Raw genomic sequence first — 19,452 nt, 5'->3', positions numbered from 1 at the left:
ATTTATTCGTCCATAGTATCAAGAATCCCGGTTTGGTAAACCCATTTGAATGGGTTTGAACGACCCTCGTTCTCTCTTCTCGTCTCCATTTCCATCACACGCTGCTGCTGCTTTGTCATGTGAAGTATATTTGTGCTCCGAGAAAACCAACATTTGTTTTCTGGTTTCTCAATACCTCTCGACAAAGACATGTTTTGTTTCTATATAATAATAATAATAATAATAATAATAATAATGGAGTGAGAGATCTCCTAATTCTCCGCTTCATCGCGTTCTCCTCTTCCACGCCCCGTCCAAGACCACTTAGCGGACCGGACTTGGCCATATACATGCATACATTGCATCTGCTGCTAAGGGAAGCGGAGGAGGGAAGACGGTTGTTTGTGTCAACAAACTAACGGATCGATACGTGTCGTCCTCGTTATGATCTGACCTCAGCGTCTCTTTTCCCCACTGCTGCTGCTTCCCATTTCTTGGTGTATGTCTCTTCCCTGCTCTAATTGATTCCTTCCGACCCGCTGCATCCTGCATTGTGCTGGACCGATTCGGAGCTCTCTTCCCTCGTCAATTGGTTCGTTGGCTTGCCTCCTTGACTATCGGAGGCGGCAGATGTCCGGCGCGGCCAAGGCGGTGGAGGAGCCGAGCGGTTTCTCCGCGAAGATGGATGCAGCGCCGGCCGCGGAGGGCGAGCAGCAGCGGCGGCGGCGGCGGCCGGACGGTTGCAACCCGGTGAAGAAGCCGGGCCCGGTCTCCATGGACCACGTGCTCCTCGCCCTGCGCGAGACCGGGGAGGAGAGGGAGGTCCGGGTCCGGAGCCTTTTCAATTTCTTCGACGCGGCCGGCGTCGGCCATCTCGACTACGCTCAGATCGATTCCGGCCTCTCCGCCCTTCGCGTCCCCGCCGAGTACAAGTACGCCAGGGACCTCCTCAAGGTGTGCGATGCCAACCGGGACGGGCGTGTCGACTACCAGGAGTTCCGGCGCTACATGGACGATAAGGAGCTCGAGCTCTATCGCATCTTCCAGGCCATCGACGTCGAGCACAACGGTTGCATCTTGCCGGAGGAGCTATGGGACGCTCTCATCAAGGCAGGTAAAATAATCGACGACACAGATCTACCATTGATAGGAAATGATATCTCCTCTGCATGTCCAATGGGCATTTGGGATAGCAAAGCATTGACATCAGATCTCTGAAATCTTTGAGATAACACTGAGTCGATTTTCCATTGATATTTCTTGATAGATGCACCTAATTTATCCGAGTTTGGGATTCTAAATTTGATAGTCATAAAAAATTTGGTGTCACTAGATATTAATTTTAATCATCATCATCTATAAATGTCTTCAATGCATCTCAGGAGCAATTTTTTTAGGCAAAGAAAGTCAACAAAGTTAAGACATTTGATCCCCTGTCGTTTTCTTTCCTTCCTCGCCTCTGAATTGTTGGCTTATAAGGTTTGACCTTGATTTTGCTTCTCCTTTGTTATTGTGTTTTGACAATTTTAATTTATAATTTACTCATGTCTCAAGGACAGAGGTTTACCAAACTGAATTTTATATGACAAGACCATGAATGATTAATTTATAGGACAGAGGTTTACCATGTTCTGAACTGCCGAAGATGCATGATGTTGTCAAGATTGGTGATGTTCAACTTGGTTGTGCCATCATCAGTGTTTCTAGTGGTAGTCATTGCACCTGATCAAACACTGATTATTAATTTATTATCTCGTCTAAGCCTCTGGATCATTCCTAGTATGTTTTCTCTAATGTTCTGGTTTCGGAAAATGTTAGCACATCTAAACTTGGAATTCTCAAAACCCAAAACTGCCGAATGTTTCAGTCGTAACTGAAACTAAAACTGTAACTCTGAACCTGGTGAAGAACTAGTTTTATCTGTTGACGAATAAGCATAAGTCAAAGTTACGATGCATTCAAATTTTCTTTGCTTTGACTTTGACATCATGGATGTCCTTTATGGTTTAATTATTCAGTTTATTTTCGATTAGGAGTTTCGACTGTGTTTAAGTTTCTTTGGTTTTTTTCTATGTAGCAGGATCTTGATTCAATTGGGGCTTTTGTATGGGAAGTAACTGAATCTATAGAAACTATGCTGAAGTAGTTAGATCTGTCATGAGGAGACCAAGATATTGTTTCATGTTTTTTAGTTCAGAAACACATTTTTCACATGATTCCTGCATTCATTACCGACTTGTTAGGCAGGTGATTGGAGAGGCAACCATGGACCATCCAATGGCTCCTATGCCACCTAATCTCTCTAGCCATCTGCTTTTACTACAGGAGAGGCAAGCAATATATCAACAACAACAACAAAACCGTAAGTTTGAACTGTTTGGCCCGATAGATGAGGCAAGCAATGGACAGGAAAACTAGTGCTGTTTTTAGTTATGGAATTTCCATAACCTTCTAATAGCCAACTTGTCATATGGTTTATGACAGTTTTATCTTAGTCTTTTAGGTTGCTTATTTTTCCCGGTCGTACAGGTTTGCTGATTAGGGCTGTTCATGTTGTAGGTTCTGCAAAAGCTTAAGATTTTTTTCCAAGAAGAAATTTGCTGCCAAATCCTGTTCTAAATGCAAAACTATTATTAATTATAAAAAATATGTTGTTAATGGGATTATGCTTTTCCTTTTGTAACGAAATAAACAAATCTTTTGAAGATCCACCATTATACAGAAATCTTACACTTTGTCTCTTCAATTCCTGCCATGACATTTGCATGATCCATCTGCTTATTTGTTGAATATACTCCGCTCATTGTCTGAAGTGCTATTCTTAAACAAATTCTCAAAGTTAACAATGGGATTATAACTTTTGAGTTATAATCAGCTGGTTTGTGCTTTGTAGTCAGCTGGAAGCATGCAAGATTTTCCGGAATATGTTTCAACTTTGGAATTACCTGCGAAGTCTTCAAATTTGCTTCAGTTTTTCTCGAATGCATTGACCAGTTTCTTCCGCTATGGAATTAACATCAAAGGCCTGCTGTTCTCTCTTTTGCAGGGATTGATATTGACGATGAGGAGCTTGCTCGTTTCGTAGAGCACGTCGATAAGGATAACAATGGGATTATAACTTTTGAGGAATGGAGAGATTTTCTTCTACTTTACCCCCACGAGGCAACGATTGAGAACATCTATCAGTACTGGGAAAGAGTTTGTCTTGTGGATATTGGTGAACAGGCTGTTATCCCAGAAGGTATAAGTAAACATGTGAATCCAAGCAAATACTTGATCGCAGGAGGGGTAGCCGGAGCAGCTTCTCGGACAGCTACTGCTCCTCTTGACAGACTTAAAGTAGCTTTGCAAGTCCAGACAACACGGGCACGAATTTTGCCGGCGATAAAAGACATATGGAGAGAGGGTGGTTTCTTGAGTTTTTTCAGGGGGAATGGCTTAAATGTGATAAAGGTCACACCTGAAAGTGCAATAAAGTTCTATACATTTGAAATCCTAAAGGATTTCATCGTCAAAGGCAAAGGAGAAGAGAAGAGTAATATCGGTGCCTCTGAGCGTCTGATCGCTGGAGGTATTGCAGGTGCAGTGTCACAGACTGTTATTTATCCAATGGATCTCGTGAAAACAAGACTACAGACCTATGCCTGTGAAGCTGGTAAGGTTCCCAATCTTGCTACGCTTACAAGAGATATTTGGGTGCACGAGGGGCCTCGAGCTTTCTATAGAGGGATCGTCCCATCTCTTCTTGGAATCATTCCATTTGCAGGGATAGATCTTGCTGCATACGAGACCCTAAAAGATATGTCTAGAACATATATTCTCAAGAATAGTGGTAAGCTCAGCTCCTTTAGAAACTTTGATCATGTTCACATTTCTCTTTCAAGTTATTTTACATGCAGCTAGCTAGATCTGATAGTCTCAAATGCTATGCAGATCCAGGTCCAGTCATGCAATTAGGCTGTGGAACTATCTCAAGTGCTCTTGGAGCAACATGTGTTTACCCTTTGCAGGTTATCAGAACAAGGTAGCTGATGAGTGATAACATTGCTACGGCTCATGGATTCAACGATTTGTGTTTAAATCTTTTGCGGTTAACTCCTTGCCTTCACTTGCAGAATGCAAGCCCAGCGCACCAATCCATCCAATAACTATTACGGAATGTCTGATGTGTTCTGGAGAACACTCAAAAACGAAGGACTTTTAGGATTCTACAAGGGGATAATCCCAAATCTGCTCAAAGTAGTGCCGGCTGCTGGTATTACTTATCTAGTCTATGAGACCATGAAGAAGAGCCTTTCTCTTGATTAATAAATTGTTTGATTTTGCACCATAAAAACCACAGTTAACATGAATATAATTTTTATGATTTAATAGGAAAAGCATACAGATTGAATACTTGAAAATTTTCTTTTTTTAGTTGTGTCATGGTATTTTTTTTCCTTCCCATTCCTTGGTGTCAATAACATGAGCTTCATGAGCTGGCTCTTACTCGGGTACAGTTCCTGTCTATGTAGGCTGCTTTATCTCTGCCAAAAGTGATCACAGTACTTTTTTTGTTATAAATATTACTTATGTTAGGCGATATACTTTTATTGATTCTTAAACATAGGCAAAAGTGATTCTGTTTCAGGTCATGCTTACCACTAACATATACTCGAAAATGTTGCAAATAGGGCAGTATTTTGTAGAAAACAGTTTTTTGTTCACATTCTTAAGAGTCAAATAACAATTTTAGATTGGTGCTTTGCTGATTTCAGTTTTGTTGGTAGTTTAAAGGCAATAGGTTATCAAATAATGATTTGCAGGGGAAAGGAAAAGGAGAAATAAGAAAGAAAGAGAGAGAGAGAGAGAGAGAGAAAACAATTTCCATTATTAAAACGATTTCATGTGCATCTGACTTTTGTTAGCCAAATACCTTCTATAAATTGTAATGTGAAACCCATCTCAGAGGTGAGTAGCAATAGTGATCGAGCTTATTAATTCTTTATCTCATCAAAGAGTAAATGATTCTTGATGTGGGAAAATAAACTGCCGTCCAGTGAAAATTAGACAGACGACTGGGAGTGCCATGAGTCGGAAACTCAACAGAGCATTTTGCAGTTCGGTCAATGGTGGCACTGCATTACTACTAAATCAAAATAAAAAAATATTCTCTCTCTACAATCATACAATATTTTTTAAAAAAAATTCTCTTAATATCTCATTCTTTAAGGATCTTACAGTACCAAATATCTCCTTACAGGTCGATAAGATGAACTCTCGTTTTTCACTAACCATACGATGGATTTGTAACCTTACCAAATTTTTGTCACTGCCAAAAAAGAAATTCTTTTTGTTTCTTGCAAATTCATTGGGGCGTACTCACCTCATGAATTACTTTCTCAATACCTATTTCGAACTCATTAAGTTGGTGCGTCTGCTCGACAGCGTCCAGCTTACATATTATAATACATGAGAAATGGATTAGAGTGGGTCAAGTTATTATTATATTGGACAGACGATGTCAACGTGACCTCATCTGTTATCCATTTAAATCATTGTTTAAAGACAACTGATGCATCTTATATCTCCATTAAGCACGGCAACATGTAGGAATCCAGTCATTTGATTGCCTAAGCGCTCTGGTAACCTGATGTTGCTCAGTCTCTGTGCCGTTTTGTCTATGTCGTATTACACCGGGGTTTCGCATCAGCTTCACTTACCGTGTTTTCTTCCTGTAAGAGGCACACGCATCACCCCCATCCTTTACGCAGCTTGTCCTTGTCTTGACGCCTGAAGCACTTTGTTCGATGCTGACATCTTATACTTCTCCTTTATGTCTCTCACCTCCTTTCTGTTAGCACCTTCGTCAAGTCTCTTCGGTTAAGAAGTTACCACCTTCGGGTAGACTGTTAAGGGGTGTCCTGTTGTTCACCACTGGAGAAAGCTTCTGCGAGAATGCCTTCAGCATAGGTTAATATTCACACAATGTTATTATAAGAAACAACAACAACAACAATAACAAAACACATGACAGTTCGGATAATACTCTCGTTTGAGTCCTAACAGACGTTGAGATAATCGAGTGTGCGTAACTTCCACGGATGCAAAAGACCAGAGTTAACATAAATGACATCCGATTTCTCAAAGCCTGCTGAGCTCCTTAATCGAAAAAAAAGAAAAGGTAGGGCAAAAAGAAAGAAGAATCAACACGAAGGAAAAAAAAATATATATATATATATATATATATATATATCACGATGAATTAAAACCAGCATAAAGAAGCACTTGAATCTCTATTCGATTCTGCTACTGGATACTCCAGAAACCATTAAATTCCGCTAAAACACCTCTACCTCCAATGCCAAATTTTGTATCTGCAGCTAAAGCTCTAAATTCAAAAGACTGGCAATCCAAAGATATACGATTAGACTAATGCTTGACATCCGTACTTACTTTTGCAACAATGGCTAAAGATACTCAACTAGGCAAGCAATACAGATCATATTGGTATTGTGATAGCAAACCATATACAGTTAGATATCCCGACAAGGAATACCAGTGACCATCTGGCTGCTTCAATGAAATCATACTTTTCACAGCTTGCATGCCGGTGACCTCTTGGCAAACCTCACTTTTCACAGTTTGCGTAGCTTCGAGAGCAAACCTTTTTTTGGTCTCAATCATACAATCCCTCCTGCACCCAGATGTCCACAAGAAACTCTACCATTTCCTGACATCAAAGATGCATTCGGATATTAAACATCGAAACTAATTTGGGCCACACAAGCTACAACTAATGTTAGAGGTGTGGTTCTTACTGATAGAGGAATGGGCTGTGGAAATGGCTTGTTGCTCCCAAGCAAACTGTCATATGTTGCATTCCAACTGCATCCACAAAAGTCATACAGTGATAGCTTCTACAGCTAAATCGACAAGGAAGCAAATTCGTATGATCTCTCAATCTCAAAAGTGGAGAAAATCTAAATATTTTAACAGTTCATGCTTGTAATTCCAGAGCATTTAAATGTCATCCATATTCAGTGATTTTCAAAACCTATATGGAGATCAAAAGGGAAAACCAGAAGTATATTTTTGTAAGAACAATCAACCTTTTCGTCTACACTATGTGAGCAGGCGAACACCACTTGACTTAATATGTGGTAGATAGGAAGTAGGAACAATTCTTTTTCATTGGGTTGTGCTACACACTGAATCTCTATGATCGTTTTTCATGTTAGATATAGTGACTCAATCTTACTAGGTAATTAATTATCTGTGCAAATGACTGAATTATCTTACATGGCAAGATGAGGAACACTAGTCTTTTGCCAGTCCAATAGCCTTTGACTAGCCGGATATAGCTAACTGGTGTTTCTTTTGACACACAGCAGGAGGGTTATCAGATTGTGTTAAATTTTTACAAGTAATGACACACTTAAAATAGCGACATGTTCTTTTAACCATGAGGAAGGAATTTATTTATGAGTATACCTTAACCTTGGTTCTTGAACTTGCTTTGACTGGCTTTCAAGCCTTCCTTTTCCAATCCATTGCTGTCTTGTTTGATTCCATAGAAGAAAACCTGTGAATATAAAGTTCCAATTATCAAGTAAAGCATATTACAGAAACTATATATCAACATGAGCCAAGCAAATTTTCTATATCCACTTTCTGTATCATTCAGACAGCAAAATTATAAAAATCCACTAGTTCTAGCAAAAAATTTGAAACAATTCTGAACCTCTACCAGCAGATTCAGTCTCACAATTAAATTAGAATAATTCAAATTGTTTAGTTATAATTAATTAAACACTTAGTTTTTGTACTTTGTATCTGCAGACTCTTTTTGAACTCAATATGACGGTGTAAGATCTCAGTCATAGAGACCTCAAAAGCTGAAATGTAACCCTATAGACATCTGATGTCAGCTTATCTGTTGGACGTTGGACCTGATGATATTTGCCAATCACAATACAACTATCTCACTAGGGAATCAGGACAATTTTGCTGAGGTTTCTGCTATGCATCCTATACATCAGTAAACTGCAGAAAACATCAAAGCAAATATTGTCTCCAATAATTTAATTACTTCAGCTAGAAATAATTGCTATTCTGTCGCAAGGACACTCAAAGATTGTTAGATCAACCTTACACTTACCATGATTCACAATTTCCGGAGGATTGCTTGTGCTTCCAGTTCCACCATGGTGATCAAAGTTTTGTGGCAAGGTGCTAATTGAAGAAATGCTCCTCTGTGAATGAGCTCTACTATTTTCCATTTCATATGTGCTTGTACTCCAAAATTCTTCAGATATACTAGGTTTCTTCACTAATCGACCTTGGATTTTCAAACCCTTTGAAGGCTCATCAACAGCAATAATAGGAGCAGGTTTGGTACAACATCCAAGGCAACTTCTGCTCTGTTACAAAACATGTATAAACATGTTTTCAATTAGTATGATTTCTCAGAATAGGTTCATGATAAATATGCGTTACAATTGAAGCGAAATGAAAAAAAAAATATAGACTTTTATCTTCAGTTGTAATTTAAAACATGATATGTATTAGAATGATAACATCCCAAAATAAGCTGAAGAGTGTCTTGATCGAGGCTATATAAATTTTACTGTTCAAAGTCCTTCCTTCAGCACTCTGGCCACATGATCCTGATTTTATGACATTCAGGAGTGAAGTAATTCAAATAAAATTCACAAGGGAAAGGATGAAATGACATCAGAGTCATTTGCTTGGTGTCAAACAAAAGACAAATTTGTGCTCTAAGCTCTCATTGTCTCATACAGCTTCTTCAATCTTGCTTTAATTAATTTCATAAGTTATCTATCATCTACATTCTAGAGTAGGTTTAGAAAACATTCAGCCAACTGTATATCTTCTATGTTTGGCTGTTAATCAAAACTAAATTCATTATAGATCAGTTGTTTGCATGGCCACATAATTGTGCCAGATGCATATGACGACCATAGCTGAGTGGCTCAACATCCAGGCAGACTTGTGCAGCTGCTTTCTAACAGTACACTTTGCACATTTAAATTAATACTATTTAATTTTTGTCCAAATAGTATGTCAAAATGATTAACTCAGATGATGATATGAACCTGCACCATGAAGCATTCAAGGATACTGAATAAATAAACAGAACAGAACATTCCAAGGTACCGCAAGCCCATTAAAGTTGTCTAGTATATGAACCAGTTACATTATGTGAAATCCAACAATGTTTGAACAGTAATACATAAAGGGAAATTGCATATAAAGATGTCCATGCTTGCTAAGCTGCCAAAGAAGATCAGCATTGTTGCAAATAATAGACATCTTAAACAACAAAGACATAACGAAACCAAGATAAGCACATAATGCTATTTTTCAATGCAAACTTTCGGGGCAATAAGTATTTCTTGGTTTAAATATATCTTTCCCTACTTTTCCTTCATGGAATTGTTCGCTCGTAGTCTTAGTAGAGAAATAAAGGGAAAAGGCATGCTGCAAAGAAGTAACATGTCTCACACTCCATTGGAAACTGCTTAAAATAGTCAAGAGTTAGATTTGTTTTGTGAAGCACTCATCTGATGTACTCGTAAAATCATCCATTCTATATTGGATTGCAAATGAATATCCAAAGTGAAAGACAAAGAACGCCAACTTTAAGAGGACCAATCTATGAGAAAGATGCAACTTTTGGTAGCTATCCTAGAAATGTAAGAATTTTTGTATTCTTTTCCTTTTAAGTTTTGCCCTGGATATCGAATGGGCTTATTGGAGGTGACTGACGTGTACCCAAAACCTATCCATCCCTTTTACTCGGCCAACACATTTCCATATTGCCCTAAGAATCTCCAGGACCACTCTCTCGCTTCGGATCATCAAAATCCAGAATTAACAACAACGAGATAATAATCGACGGACTACGCCTCATCAGTCTTGAGAAACCAGAATAACATAAAAACTGAATTCTACTAAAGAAAATGAGGTTCTGCTACAGTCATGATTAACACAGAGGGCAAGGATGCCAATAAACGAGCAAAGAAAGAGATCTGGAGAACAAAATGGCTAAGCTACACACATACCCCATGACGGCGAGAAGGTAAGCGGTCTAACCAGTGACGAATCCGCACAATAGCATCTACCTATCCAGCGTCCGCCCTCAGATCCAACATCAACGATTAGATCGCCCAGCGTGCAGATCCGCCAACAACCACCAGGTCATCGCCGGAATACGCACTTCGGGCAGGTGCCGGATGAGGATGACGACGGGTCGTGGAATCACAAAGTAATCAAGAAAAAAAAACCTTACAGAGGAGCGCCGACACGACGAAGAATCAAATCGTGGATGAATAGGAGAGAAAGCAGGGCCGCGAGAAAGAGATTACCCGGAGCGACTAGATGCCCCCACTTTCCCCTTCCTTCCCCTCGGAATCGATCGCCGGGGGCCGGCCCCTTCTCCTCTGATTCCTCACCCCACACCCCACCCCCCACCCGCCCCCCTCTCTCTCTCTCTCTCTCATCTCCTCCCGTTTATGGTTCTCGTACCACCACCAGCAGCGGCGGGACCAGATCGAACGTAGGATATTTTTTCGATTTTTTTTACGTCATTAAAAACTCAATTTTTTAAAATATATAAATATATAAAAACTTACAATTTTAGATAATATATTTTAAATTACAGATCACAAAATTAAAAATTAAAAGACGACGACATCTACAATTATGTATGTACACATATATAATTTTTTATGTATCATTCTTATCATCATAACCCATCCTTTGTGAGCATCAATGTCTCGCGTCACCATCATCTTAGTCAGGATGACGGGCGGCATCGTTGGTTTCGAATCACGTTTACCGAACACGAAACGAACGAGGAAAAGTAAAAGGAAGAGACAGTGCATGAAAGCCATGTAATTGTGCACATAATGGAGTAAATGACAAGGCGATAGAGCATGAATCCCACCTTTCACAAAGCTCGTGTGAGAGTACCACCGGCTGCTCCACATGCATCTCAAAGCGCAAGGCATCATCATCATGGACGGGAATAGCACCTCTAACGACGCAAACCCCGAACGAAATGGGACGACACGAGTCGTCGAATGTGTTTGGCCTTCCGTTTGTGTGACCGATGGCGTCATCAGCAATCCCCAATTTCTGGCCCAAATCACCCTTTTAATATTTTCTTATAATAATTATATGTATTTTATTTTTTTTGACTTTTATGGATGTTTCATTTTCAAGTTGAATGAGAGGGCTTTTAATTCATATCGATTCGGCCGGCACTCGGTGGGGTTCATTTCGTGCTGTCGTGCCACGGGCCAGGTGATCGCCTAAAGGCGAAGGAGGGTGTGGTGGAGGTGTCGACGGTAGCGGTCGGTACGCGGTCGTTTCAATTCTTTTCTCGTAACGCTTCCTTCTCCCAGTCGTCTCAGTACTCTCCGCTCCTGGTTGGCTGTGGGGGCGATCATCATCTCTCCAGTCCTCGTTGCTTCACCGCCGCCGCCGCCGATGCCATGAAACACTAGGCATTGCGAAGTGCACGAGACCGGGTGTCGGTGAGGCAAGGGAAAGCGACGGATTTGGTGATTGCCTCCCTTGTTCTACGGTGGAAACAGGTGGATGTGGCTCGTTTGAAGGAATCGATTCCTTGGGACGGCCCTCTCCCATCCTCCTCCGCCTCCTCCTCCTCATCCATCCTCCGTTGCTTCTCTTGGTTCTTGGCTTTCCTTCGCGCTGGGGGTGTCGTGGTGGTGGCGGTGACTGCGGTTCGGAAGGAGGCCAAGATTTTGGTCTATGGCATGCTTCCACACAAAGCAAGTACAATCTTCCCACTGTCGTTACACAGGGTATCCTCCGCCACCGCCTCTGCGCTTGCAGTTCTCATCGGCATCGCCGTCTCCCTCGTGCGGCCACCTCCGCTGCTAGTGAAGAAGAAAAGGATGCGGGATTTCCGACTGCTGTACTTCTTCTGCTGCCTTTTGTGCTTTTGCTTCCCTCATCACGGTATGCTTCTGCTCGTATTACACCATGCCACTTTGCCGAACCCTAGTAAATCCCCCTTTCGGACCGATTGGTTCTCCGCTTCGCTAAAGGCAATCGCCTGTCCGGATTTTGATCGACGTGGACGCTAATTTGCTGTGGTTTCAGGTCTGTTCGGATAACCTGCTCGATGAAGTCTTAATCGTCCCTTTACTCGAAACTTCCAATTTTTGTTGACATCTTCTGCCTCAGTCCTCTTCTCTCACTTGTCTCCTTTTCCCTCATCTTGGATATTTGATTGTACTAGAGGAGCATGAAGACTGGTATCAATTCTTCCACTTATTCTCTTCTCCTGTTTTCTTCCTTTGATGAGGGGTTATTCCCTGGAATCACGGATTAACTTCCCATCTTTGCTTGACGAAAATACTCAGGAATAGTGAGTGCTCTCTCTTTGAAATCTAATTTAGGTTATGTGTGACTTGTCTCCGATCATTCTTACCATGTTAAGGATATCGTTAGTTTGCTGCCGGCTGCTATGTTGGTGCAATTGATCTGCTAATAATTCTTTCTTTGATCATATATTAAATGACCTCACAAGGTCATTTAATCTGCTAAAATTTCATTTTAATTTAGCAATGTAATTTCCACCGAGTGATATTATTATTGCAAATCTGAATTCTGTTTCTTTAAATGCAGATTTACATTTGCCTCTTGTTTATTTTTGGATTTGATATATTAAAATGTCCTCATATAGTCTTCTTTGTCATGCTGCACAACCAGAATTTTATCATATGTGGAACTTTGTTCTGTTAGTAAACTTAACAGCAACACTTTTTTTGGAACCCTTTCTGATTGGAATATAATATTGTATACTATATAGTATATACACAACTTTCTGTTAGTAAATAATCTGTTTCTGTTGCTTTGAAGGCCCAGTGAAGGTTCAGGCATTTACTGGGACCTTTGGGATAAACTATGGCAGGATTGCTGACAATATTCCTCCACCTGAAAGTGTTGTTACACTTCTAAAAGCAGCAAAGATAAAGAATGTGAGAATTTATGATGCAGATCACAATGTGCTCAATGCATTTAGAGGGTCTGGGCTCGATCTGGTTGTGTCAGTCAGCAATGACCATCTGAAAGACATGAGTGTAAATGAAGATAATGCTTTGAGCTGGGTCAAGGAAAATGTGCAGCCATTTCTGCCTGATACTCGCATTCGAGAGATTGTAATTGGGAATGAAGTCTTGGGCGGTTCAGATCAGGAATTGCCAGAAATTCTTTTGGGCGCCATAAAAAGTGTGTACAATGCTCTCAAGAGACTTCAATTGGCAGATGACATAATGGTGTCGACACCACATTCGCAGGCTGTTTTCGTTAATTCCTTCCCTCCCTCATCCTGCACTTTCAAAGAAGATGTCCTCGTTTACATGAAGCCAATTTTGGATTTCTTTTCAAAGATTGGCAGTCCCTTCTACGTCAATGTATATCCGTTTCTGGCCTACACCTATGATCCTGATCATATTGATATCAATTATGCTCTTTTTGAGTCCAATCCTGGAATTTATGATGCAAAGACTAACCTGCACTATGATAACATGTTTGATGCTCAAATAGATGCAGCTTATGCTGCTCTGGAAGCTGCTGGATTTGATAAAATGGAAGTCCGGGTTTCAGAGACGGGTTGGGCCTCTAGTGGGGATGAAAATGAACTAGGAGCTACCACCCACAATGCAAGGACTTACAATTATAATCTTCGTAAACGGCTTTTTAAGAAAAAAGGGACTCCACTCAGGCCAAAGATTGTGGTTAAGGCATATTTGTTTGCCTTGTTTAATGAGAATCAGAAGCCTGGGGCAAGTTCTGAGAAGCACTATGGGCTATTCAAGGCAGATGGGAGTATATCATACGATATTGGCTTTACTGGCCTGAAGCCTTCATGTGCATCCCCATCTCTCTTATCCCTGAAGGTAATGGAATTTTTATCTTTTTTATTATGCTTATGCTTTTTAAGCAATTTTGCTTAGGGAACTAATAGTTTTAAATACCTTGTTACAATATTATAGTTGCAACTATAAACTGCACACTGAAACTAAAAAGAATCTTCTTCGAGGAATCTTCTTAGAAAGTTAATGTCCAAAAGAAAGTTTTAGAAACTTAGTTTCAAACATGGTTGGATAGTTTAGGATGTTTATACCAAGGATTGTCGTATTGCTTGAAATGGTACGAAACGGGTGGTCCCTAGATCGGTACACAGAGCTTTCCTGTTTCGGTCCAAATCTTATATAAAAACAAATGAAGCCTTGCGACCCTCCCCCTGATTAGGGCTTGCTACCCATTTCTCATGATGCTGCTATCCTTGTTGCTGTGGATGTCGTCGTTGTTGCCTTGTGTCGTCGCCCATCCATTCGCTGCCATCGGGACCCACCTGTCTGTTTGCTGCTGCCATAGGATGCTGCTAGCCCATTTGTTGTTGCCGTGGGATGCTGCTAGCTCATTCGTTGTTGCCATGGGATGTCGCCCGCCCGTGCTTTGCTTTTTATCTCTTCATTACACGCTCTCCTCTTCTCTTCCTCTTCTTCCTTCTCCTCCACTACTTCCCCTTCTTCCTCCTCCTCCACCACTCCATCTTCTTCCTCCTCTATCGCTCCATCTTCTTCCTTCTTCTTCCTCCTCCCCTATCAGTCCGTCTTCTTCCTTCTTCCTCCTCCATTGCTCCGTCTTCTTCCTCCATTGTTTTCCCTTCTTCCTTCCTCTTCTTCCTTCCTTTGTTCCTTCACATTGCCTTCCTCTTCTCTCTTTTCATCTTCCTCTCCGAAACATCATTGCATATTGTTCCTTCACATTGCCTTCCTCTTCTCTCTTTTCATCTTCCTCTCCGAAACACCATTACTAATCAGCGTGTCATCGTTTGCTATGATTAGCATATCATATGGATCCGTGTAGAAGTTTCAGCATGGAAAGATAGGTCCATAGGATGCACTTGGAAAAACCTTACTAGAAGAGGATACCAGCATTTGGTACCTATAGGATACCACCACAGCATTTTTTGAGGTGTACAACCAATACATACTTGTCCTACATGCTTCTGGCATTGGTTTGTGCTAGCATACCATCCGCGTTGACAAATCCAACTTGATACCAGTATGTTGGTACCATAGTAGACCCATGAAATACTAACATCAAAAGTCTTTTTGGGGCATACAATCCATACATGCTTGTCCAACATGCTACTGGCATGGGTCTCAGATTTAATAATTTAAAACTTGGTTGCGATTGTTTCAGTACTTAGTAGAATCTTTGTTGTGAACTGAAATACTACTAGTTAAATTGCTTCTCATTTTTATACAGAACAAGAACCGTAAGGGTTAAAAAGAAAGATACAAAGAAAATGTTGTGGAGCAGTCCAGAGTCGTGACTTCCCGTTTTCACTACCATTACCTAATATATGAGGTTGCAATTTTGGGTTGCATCTTTTATGGCAGTAAAATCATCTGATTCTCTGATTGGTCTTGTACACTTCCGAGATGCTTTTTGTTTCCTTATATACATCAAGATTTGAAATCTTGGTTCGTACTGATATCGATCGTGAAGGAATAGGCATACTGATAGGAGGTGGCTATTCTTAAAATGAGGAGGATGAGGAGGCAGCAAAAAATCCTTTTGGGGGAGGGAAGATGTCAAAACTAAGAAAATGATATCAGACATAGACTTATCATGAGTACTTTTGGTTCAATTATGAAACCGGACGGTGTACCCAGGTTTATAACCATACTGGGTGTTAAGCCAAGTATGATCTAGAACCACATAAATCCCAGACCATACCAAGTATAGACAGGTCTTTGAAACCTTGGAACCCATTATTTGCTAGAAATGTATGCTTGACTTAGAATTATTAAGATATAAATTTAGATTTTGTCATAAGTGAACACGGACTGATTTTTACTCATATATGTGTGAATAGCACAACAATTCTTATGCTTCCACATGGCAGCATCACCACAAAACTCTTTTGTCAAGCATCATTCTTCTTTTACCTTTGCTTTTTTTTTTGTAAATTTCGGCTTGTGCATAAACCTAATAAATAGTACACGAAGTATTATTGATAGCACTAACGATGAGATATCTCATTAGCTTCACGATCTAGTCATATTTCATTTGGTTGCTATTGCAACAGCTCCTTTTAACTAAAGGTTCTCTACTTCGAGAGTCTCTTCCAATAACTAGGGAATAACAATGAAATTAGGATGTTGAAAATGGTTGATTTGAAATCAAGATGTGTTTGGTGCACTAATGCACTCTTATCTGTAGCTGACCTGTATAATTTTACTAGTATTAATATTGAGTACCTTCCGATTAGTATTATTAGGATTATTATTATCTTCTCCCACTGGTCCGTAGAAGTCCTCTTCCAAGTATTATAAGCTGCTTTCTTCTCTACCTTGTGTCTTTAGGAGTCCTGAGCCTGGAATTTGAGTATTTGACCTTCCAAAATGCTTTGCTGAAGCCCTACATCAAACAGGGGTTAATTGCTGTTGTCACATTCTTCGCTGGACTAGTTTGAGGATTGGTCTCCGGCTGCATTCCAGTGGCCTGGCTGGCTGCTGCAGTGAGCCAACCTCCACTTAGTTGTGGCCATCCACCTCAAGTCTAGTGTGGGATGCTCTTGGAAACAATCAGCATATGAACAGCTGCTAGCATTAGTGATCTTAGGACTATCTTGCCACCATATAATTGCACATGGCTATTAGCATTCGACATGTATATTGCACACTTGGACATATTTCCATATCTATACAAATACACCCACACACACACACACATATATATATATATATATACATATATATATATATATTCATTGGATAAATATAATGCCTGAGCTTTAGCTAGGGATCTAGGGGGTCCCAGGTTTGTTAGCCTAGGGACCCAAGTGATTGCCGCCGAAAACATTGCACTTGTACACCCTGTTAAAACCAGATAAGGTGTCAGCGCCTCCACTAGTGGCATCAACAGTGGCTGATGCTCCTATTTCTTGCCAAACATGCCTAATTGGCCTTTCTTTCAACCAACAGTGGAAAGAAATCCTAATATGAATAATATACAGTGTTAACATATAATTCTCAATGTCTACATCGGATTTAGGCATGCTAACCTATAATATACAGGGACTTGTAAGCCTCGAGGGGCTTTGGGACTATTTTCAGTTAGTTATATCAGTAGTATATGTTTTTCTCAGTACTTTGGGACTATGTTTTTCTCTGTCCATTAGGAGGCATTACTGATAATATATCTTAAATATTTAATGATTTTAATATGGAGTATTCTTTTTATGATATGTGATGGATGCAAATAGAAAGCTGGAGGCTTGGAGCATTAAACTCTTGTGGATTATGAAAAGCACAACGTGTGTCTCGATTGTTTCTCTTTCATTAGGTTAATAATTACGACATTATTCTCAGGTTCAGGCACTAATGGTTTAAAAAGTTTTGGAACTTATCTCTGAGGATGCTGGTTCTATCATGATTCCGTATTCAATCTAGATTCAGGATTCTAGCCTCTGACTAAAACAAGCCTTAAAATGCTTAAAGAAACCCTAAACTGATAAGCATTGTAGAACCATAAACATATCAAAACATCTCAAAGAATTAAGTGATTTTAAAGTCTGTAGGATTTTCTGTACTAACAAGTGATGGTTGCAGCGAGTGTGATCAACTTTTATGATGTTCTATGACTTATGACAAGCATGACATGCGACTCATCTTCAGCAACTGCCTAATCGCACAAAGGTTAACAGTTAGGAATTAGCAGACATCAGATTTGTCAAAATCTGTTGTTAGTTCCAGGTTATGGATCTGGAAACCTTTGTTTCTGGTGTCCTCTGCTGCAGTATTAATTCCACTGGATGACAGCTTATAAGCAAAATGCCTCGAATATTCAAGGAAAGCCTTCTCCAAGTTTGGCTACGACATATGAGGATCTGTCTGCTATATAATTATGACCCAATGCATTTAGAAATTCTTTATATTTTATCTTTAAGCATATTGTCTTTATCTGTCAGATGTAAGTATCATGTCATCTGAATTATTATTGAATATCACCACATTGGAGGTAATTTATTGAAAAATATGTACGGGCTTGAATAAGTACATTCTCTGCATATTCAGTTGCTTAGGGTGATGACGAAAAGGCAAAAATGTGAGATGTTTGAAGCTTAGCATAGAAGTTTCAATGCCCATGCTCAAGGTTATCTTCTGGGAAAGCGAGAACCAATTTGAAAATTTTTACTCTGTAGGTTGAGTGGCGGGTTGGTAGAAACAATTGCCGTTTACATATACAACTGTGACAACCGAAAAAAATATAAACTGTGACAACCAGAAAATGGAAGTTATGGCATTTGGCACCATGACTGATTAGTATTAGATCTAGAATTATAAATATTAATTATATTACTTGTGAATGCATTATTCATAAGTTGCAGTCCTGAATGACCAATTTCCTACTTTGGGTGACAATTGCAGGATATTCATACGCAAAGTTGGTTAGCACCTTATTCCATGATTATCACATGTTTTATAGCAGTCATTATGGCTTTAACATTTTAATTTGATGTCATACCATACGTAATCCTGCTTCAAGATGCATTGACCGGACCAGGGCAACGGCTGTTGGATCTTCTCATCTACCGTGAATGTGAATTGACTAAATCATTGGTACTCTGGTGCTGTTCTCCTGTTGATCACCTTATCCATTTCAGTACTCTTTTGTTGCATAATAGTAGGAACAAAATTGCTAGAGATATTGCAAGATGCAAATCCTGTTTTTGTTTCAACTTTTCATTGTTTGCAACCTGATAACAGAGGCCAACAGGCCACAGCCAGAAAATGCTGGTTTGACTTCTGCCTATCATTCGTAATCACATAATTTAATGTTTCGGCTGAACATTATTTATTCTTGTTTTCCTGTTCTAACAAGTTGCAGTTTCATAACCCTTTTCAAACAACTTTCTTTGTGATCACTCTTATTGTATTCACTTAATTCGGAGCATCATGCACAAATTCGTGTAGTAGGCAAATCTGGATTCAGCAAGGATGCAAATTCTTCATCGATGGAGGGTTTTGTTCAGTCTAGATGTTGATCTTTTTAGTTGTTTTTCTCATCTCTCTTACCATGGATTAGCTCATTGAGACTTTCAGTTCATATTGCTCATCGGTTTTCTCTTTTGCTTAATATTTTTTAATCTAAATTAAAAGAACTGCCGATTGCATCGTGAAGGATCTATGCTTCCCTCTATCTTGTAGAAGTAGGAGATGAGTAATTTAATATGTTCCTCATTTTGCTCTGATTTATCCACAATTTTCATTGGACTTTGTTTCCAGAAATATACGAAACAAAGGCATGCATCCACTGAACTGAAAGTGTCATAGGGGATAGATAGCTGATGTGATGTAGCAGTGTCATAGGGGATATAGATGATCAAATATTAATAATGCCCTTCATGATCAT

The 19,452-nt window shown here is 39.8% G+C and overlaps 3 protein-coding genes across 4 annotated transcripts; 2 read left to right on the top strand and 1 right to left on the bottom strand.

The window, feature by feature from the left end:
• Window positions 1-277: 277 nt before the first annotated feature.
• Window positions 278-4,575, top strand: LOC135666293 (calcium-dependent mitochondrial ATP-magnesium/phosphate carrier protein 2-like). Of its 2 annotated transcripts, XM_065177869.1 has the most exons (5): window positions 278-1,093; window positions 3,026-3,634; window positions 3,746-3,811; window positions 3,913-4,003; window positions 4,095-4,575. In XM_065177869.1, the coding sequence occupies exons 1-5, from the start codon at window positions 610-612 to the stop codon at window positions 4,285-4,287; spliced, it is 1,443 nt and encodes a 480-aa protein (XP_065033941.1). In that variant the 5' UTR covers window positions 278-609; the 3' UTR covers window positions 4,288-4,575. The 2 variants fall into 2 exon arrangements, with proteins under 2 accessions (XP_065033941.1, XP_065033940.1); XM_065177868.1 differs by having other exon boundaries at window positions 280-1,093; window positions 3,026-3,811.
• Window positions 4,576-6,364: 1,789 nt separating this feature from the next.
• On the bottom strand, window positions 6,365-10,445 carry LOC135666297 (uncharacterized). Its single transcript, XM_065177873.1, has 5 exons — window positions 10,047-10,445; window positions 8,120-8,376; window positions 7,453-7,543; window positions 6,780-6,846; window positions 6,365-6,691 (listed from the first exon to the last, which is right to left on the bottom strand). Exons 1-5 carry the CDS (start codon window positions 10,049-10,051, stop codon window positions 6,638-6,640), a joined length of 474 nt encoding a protein of 157 aa, XP_065033945.1. The 5' UTR covers window positions 10,052-10,445; the 3' UTR covers window positions 6,365-6,637.
• Window positions 10,446-11,229: 784 nt separating this feature from the next.
• On the top strand, window positions 11,230-18,897 carry LOC135666299 (glucan endo-1,3-beta-glucosidase 14-like). Its single transcript, XM_065177876.1, has 4 exons — window positions 11,230-11,343; window positions 11,447-11,970; window positions 12,877-13,916; window positions 18,468-18,897. Exons 2-4 carry the CDS (start codon window positions 11,766-11,768, stop codon window positions 18,549-18,551), a joined length of 1,329 nt encoding a protein of 442 aa, XP_065033948.1. The 5' UTR covers window positions 11,230-11,343; window positions 11,447-11,765; the 3' UTR covers window positions 18,552-18,897.
• Window positions 18,898-19,452: the final 555 nt, after the last annotated feature.

The sequence above is a fragment of the Musa acuminata genome, unplaced genomic scaffold, assembly GCF_036884655.1.
Source record: "Musa acuminata AAA Group cultivar baxijiao unplaced genomic scaffold, Cavendish_Baxijiao_AAA HiC_scaffold_1079, whole genome shotgun sequence".
Classification (NCBI taxonomy): Eukaryota; Viridiplantae; Streptophyta; class Magnoliopsida; order Zingiberales; family Musaceae; genus Musa; species Musa acuminata.
The sequence above is the reverse complement of the archived record's forward strand: the minus strand, read 5'-3'. Positions and strand labels throughout refer to the sequence as shown.

What these genes read in the sequence shown, in the direction of transcription:
- LOC135666293 (XM_065177868.1), top strand. Translation starts at nt 610, where the DNA reads ATGTCCGGCGCGGCCAAGGCGGTGGAGGAGCCGAGCGGTTTCTCCGCG. An exon ending in GGACGCTCTCATCAAGGCAG is followed by an intron (nt 1,094 to 3,025) that starts GTAAAATAATCG and finishes TCTCTTTTGCAG; the next exon opens with GGATTGATATTGACGATGAG. An exon ending in ATATATTCTCAAGAATAGTG is followed by an intron (nt 3,812 to 3,912) that starts GTAAGCTCAGCT and finishes AATGCTATGCAG; the next exon opens with ATCCAGGTCCAGTCATGCAA.
- LOC135666297 (XM_065177873.1), bottom strand. An exon ending in TCCGGAAATTGTGAATCATG is followed by an intron (nt 7,544 to 8,119) that starts GTAAGTGTAAGG and finishes TTATATTCACAG; the next exon opens with GTTTTCTTCTATGGAATCAA. An exon ending in GTTCAAGAACCAAGGTTAAG is followed by an intron (nt 6,847 to 7,452) that starts GTATACTCATAA and finishes TTGTGGATGCAG; the next exon opens with TTGGAATGCAACATATGACA.
- LOC135666299 (XM_065177876.1), top strand. Translation starts at nt 11,766, where the DNA reads ATGCTTCCACACAAAGCAAGTACAATCTTCCCACTGTCGTTACACAGG. An exon ending in CTTTTGCTTCCCTCATCACG is followed by an intron (nt 11,971 to 12,876) that starts GTATGCTTCTGC and finishes GTTGCTTTGAAG; the next exon opens with GCCCAGTGAAGGTTCAGGCA. An exon ending in CATCTCTCTTATCCCTGAAG is followed by an intron (nt 13,917 to 18,467) that starts GTAATGGAATTT and finishes TGACAATTGCAG; the next exon opens with GATATTCATACGCAAAGTTG.